Source organism: Sinocyclocheilus grahami, unplaced genomic scaffold (genome assembly GCF_001515645.1).
Source record: "Sinocyclocheilus grahami isolate Dianchi unplaced genomic scaffold, SAMN03320097.WGS_v1.1 scaffold142.1, whole genome shotgun sequence".
Taxonomy (NCBI): domain Eukaryota; kingdom Metazoa; phylum Chordata; class Actinopteri; order Cypriniformes; family Cyprinidae; genus Sinocyclocheilus; species Sinocyclocheilus grahami.
Window position 1 is genome coordinate 691,745 of NW_015505321.1, and position 4,651 is coordinate 696,395.

Sequence of the window (4,651 nt, forward strand, 5' to 3'; positions counted from 1 at the left end):
AAAAAACGTTTTTGAAAAAAAAGTTTAATCAGCTGAATTAATAAATGAATCGTTAAATGTGATTTGTGAACTGGTTCATTAAAAAAGAACTGGCTCAAAAGGTTTGAAACGGACATTGCTATCTGATCTCAGAGAAGATGACTGGGTATGGAGAATAAATGTTGAAATTAGGTGTTATTTTATTGTACTTATTTATTAGTTTATTATTTATTAAGAGAAAGACCTGATGTTTAAGACATTTAAAAGAGTAATGCATCAAGAAACAGCATGTTTTCCTTCAAATTAAGTGGATTAAAAAGTTATGGAATGTAGTGAACGAAAAGTAGGCTTCATAAACATGAATTTGTTCATTATTTAGTTCTCATACAACAGCACACAACCTACGGCTATGAAAAACCAATAACAACTTAGCTATAAGTGTGTCTTGTTGTATTTTTTTTTAATGAACACAATACTAAATCTTTTTAAATTTCTCTTCTCATACTATGGTGATATGATGCAATCAACATTTCATAAATCATTTGATTCATAATTCATTCCTCTACCCAAAAACCTGACAATGCATGTTCAGAAATTCCTTTTTCATCACTCCACCTCTAAAAACAAGTCTAAAAGTACTTTCAAAACCAAGATCAGAAGTGTTTATTTAACGTGGCACGGGTTGATCTGATTGGTTGGTGGTTTACAGTCAGGTTAAATGCTAAAGTCCAATAAAAAAGGTTCACGTGGAGCCCTCACGCATATTAATGAGCCTCAGAGTCATCGGGAAATCCAGTTACACAATGAGCTGCATCTTTCCTTACTGGAGTAACAGCACACCTCTGCTCAACAAGACGCGTGAAGCACAAACGCTTGTAGGTGTGTAGGTGTGTGTGTGTGTGTGTGTGTGTGTGTGTGTGTGTGTGTGTTGGGGAAGGCTGTATAGAAGAGGTTACAGGGTTAAAGACTTTATGGGGAGAGTGTTGCATCGGTTTATATCCACAGCATCAGAGAAGAGCCTCCAGTCACCATTATAACATTTAATTCCCCCACCCCTTCAATTATCCTGCATCTCGCTGATCTCTGATGCATAGAGACAAGCCCTTCATTTAAAGGGACAGTTCACCTAGAATATAATTTATTCTTCCTCATGTCATTCTATGACTGTCTTTCTTAAATACCATATACTGCTACTCCAACTGGTTTGAGAGAATTTAACCATTTAAAACTGACATTTAAATGTATTTAGAAACTATATCTAAAAGTAAAAACTTACAAAATACAAACTATGCAATTGTTTTAAATGTAAAATGTTTTTCTGATTTTTTTCCCCTTTTTCCTTCTATATACCCCTAACATGCTTGGTTATATATATTCTTGTTTATACAATATTCTTGGTTCTACAAGCTCTCAAATCTCATTACGCTTCTTCAAACCTGATCACGAGATGCACATTAAGTCAAACTTGAAGTGATGCAACTTCATGAGTCACGTTTGAATACGCATACATGAATAATGATATTCGAGCACAACAATGAAGAGCAAGTTTTTCAGCAAATAATACTGCTCACACAAACTATCATATGATTTGTTATACAGCGCAAGAGTCATGCTGGCTACGGTTATGCTGCTTTTTAGTTCTTGTATGTAAAACAGCTTGAAGGACTCTTTTGCTATGCAGGAATTAAGTCATGCGGGTTTGGATCGACATGGGCTGAGTAAATGATGACAGAATGTTATTTTTGGCTGCACTGTCCATTTAAAAAGCCTCAAGGATGACACGTGGAGGTCTCTTGTACAAACAGAGCGGTCGCTGAACCATGTTTAACACAAGAAAACCAGATCTTCAGCAAACGCTACACAGAGCTCGTCTGGCTTTCACAGAGCTGCACGCCGTCTGCCGCTACTCACACCGGGGCGAACATATGGAGACCCAACATCTCCTAAAGCAGAGCACAATTAGTCATCATGCAGAGTGTGTGTGTGTGTGTGTGTGTGTGTGTGCGCTGCCAGATGGCTGATCCACCACCCTCCTCCATCTCCAACATTCTGCTCCACAACATCGTCATCAATCTAATAACTATTACTCAGAGCTCCTAACAAGCAAAAATCCATTTCCACTAATAAGAGGATGCAGAGAATGAAAATAAAGTTGAGATGGTCTTCATACTGTACATGTGACTTTATACAGACAGACGTGCAATCTTTGGGAAACCTGTTTGAAAACAGTGATTATTTTCATAATTCCACTGGTTGGCGCTATTGGTGCAGAAATTACACAGTTTGCTTTTAAAGGGGCCATATTCTACTAGGTTTTTGACAAGCATTGGTTCTATTCTATTCTATTCTATTCTATTCCATTCCATTATATTCTATTTTACCCAAAAATAAAAATTCTGTCATCATTTACTTTCACTTATGTCATTCCGTGTTGTTATTGTCAACTTAAACAAAAGCTATTAAAAATAATTTTCTTTATTGAAATAATGCTGAAATAAAATGAAATATAAATATTAGTTGCAAAACTTGAAATAAAAAAGTCCAATAATAAAAATAAAATAAAATAATAAAGTACAAAATGGCTAAAACTAAACCTGAAATAAAATAAAACTAAACAGAAATATAAACATAATAAAAGCACATAACAAATTGACTAAAACTTAAACTAAAATTAAAATGAAAACTGAAAAAAAAGCTAATTCAAGAGCTATGTCTTATTAAAGCTAATTCAAAATATAAATAAATACTATAATAGAATATAAATAATACTAAAATAACACTGGACCTCATTGAAGTTCATTGTATTGACTTTAATATTTAATATGTTTTTGTTATGGTTATATTGTACTGTATATTTCTTTTTTTGTAATTTTTTGTATATAATGCTTTTGCAATATTGTATAAACACAATCATGCCAATAAAATACTTTAAAATTAAAAAAATTGAAAGGTTAATTTTTGTGTGAACTATCCCTTAGCCCTTATAATAAAATTAAGGACACGCATTTTCATTCAAACGTATTTTCTTTGTCAAGATTGGTGTTGTCATGTAAACTAATGTTTATAGTCTCTCTATGGCAGCTGTGCAGTGATATACACAGGATCACTGGATTGACCAATCAGATGACACATGGAATGCAAAACTAAACTGCTGATAAACCAAACATGCTTTCCTCTGTTTCTCTGATGTGTGTTGATGAAAGGAAGCAGAAATTCAGGCCCACTCAGCACCTCATTCACTAAGCATTTAAGCATGTTAGCAGATTTCTAATCCTGAACTGAAGCAAATCTTTCATCAGCTTTTGTGCGCTGAGCCGGTTCCCCGAGGCAGTGTTTGTGTGCTTTATCACCATCATTCATTCTGCCTCAAGGTCACACAGCTGCTGTTTAATTAGAGACACTCAGAGCTGCTTCAGAAGGCCGTCAGACGCGGGCCGAGCGCAGACGTCTGCAGGATTACAGCAGATGTCATTCAGGCCACATCACAAATACAGCAGCATACACGCGCATGCGCACGCGCACAAACAAGCACACAGACAGACACAGACACACACACACAGACACACACACACACAGACAGACGCAAACACACACACACACACACACACACACACACACAGACAAAAGCACAGACAGACACAGACACACACACACACACACACACACATATATGGTCCTATCAGTGACTCACTCACCCCTGTTCCTCCATCATCTCCTGAAGCTCCATGCATTTCAGCTCCACCCTCCTCTTCCTCTCATGGTCCAGAATCTCACGGTGAGCCTTCTTCACCAGGACAGGCTCAGGCGGGACTCCCTCTACACACACACACACACACACACACACACAGACACAAGCACAGACAGACACAGACACACACACACACACACACACACATATATGGTCCTATCAGTGACTCACTCACCCCTGTTCCTCCATCATCTCCTGAAGCTCCATGCATTTCAGCTCCACCCTCCTCTTCCTCTCATGGTCCAGAATCTCACGGTGAGCCTTCTTCACCAGGACAGGCTCAGGCGGGACTCCCTCTTTCTCCTCCGGCTGCTCGTCAGCTTTGGGACATGTGGCTGCGGGGGTCTCGGGCTGCAGCGGGACCCCGTTAGCGGCATCCTCAGGGGAGGGAACCCTCGCCCCATCGTACATGGCCACGGCACTCTGACAGACACAAGCACAGAGACATGAGATCCCAGATGAACAACGATTCCAGAGGGATTCAGGAAGTACATCACAGGCCAGAGTTGTTATATAACTATAGTTTATTATATAAACTAAAGGCATTCACAAAAAACATTTTCATTAATCACAATAAAATAAATGTTAACTGGAATAAAATATAATATAAAAAACATACTTTATTTTAGCTAGTTTCCAAGACATTTCCAACATTTTCTAAAAAATACTAATATAAATAACAAAGGCACCCAACATTTTTATTAAAAATATTTAATTGTTAAACTTTAAGTGAAAAATAAAAATACAAAAAATACATACAAATTTAAAAATTAAAATGAATAAAAACTGCACAGAGAGTATTTAGATAGGAAAAATAATAAAAACATATTTACTAAAACTTTAACTGAAATGATAATGGAAAATATAAAAATAAATAAATTCAAGATATTTCTAAAAAACTAAATAGCATCTTTTTAGTATACA

At 36.7% G+C, this 4,651-nt stretch overlaps 1 protein-coding gene across 1 annotated transcript in view; it reads right to left on the reverse strand.

Annotated features, from left to right (window-relative positions):
* The window catches only part of srrm3 (serine/arginine repetitive matrix 3), a 33,631-nt gene extending 29,477 nt beyond the window's left edge, over positions 1 to 4,154 (reverse strand). Inside the window, exon 1 of the mRNA XM_016280614.1 lies at positions 3,903 to 4,154. Coding sequence (XP_016136100.1) covers positions 3,903 to 4,138 — 236 coding nt within the window. The 5' untranslated portion in view covers positions 4,139 to 4,154. The remainder of the gene's footprint in view (positions 1 to 3,902) is intronic.
* Positions 4,155 to 4,651: the final 497 nt, after the last annotated feature.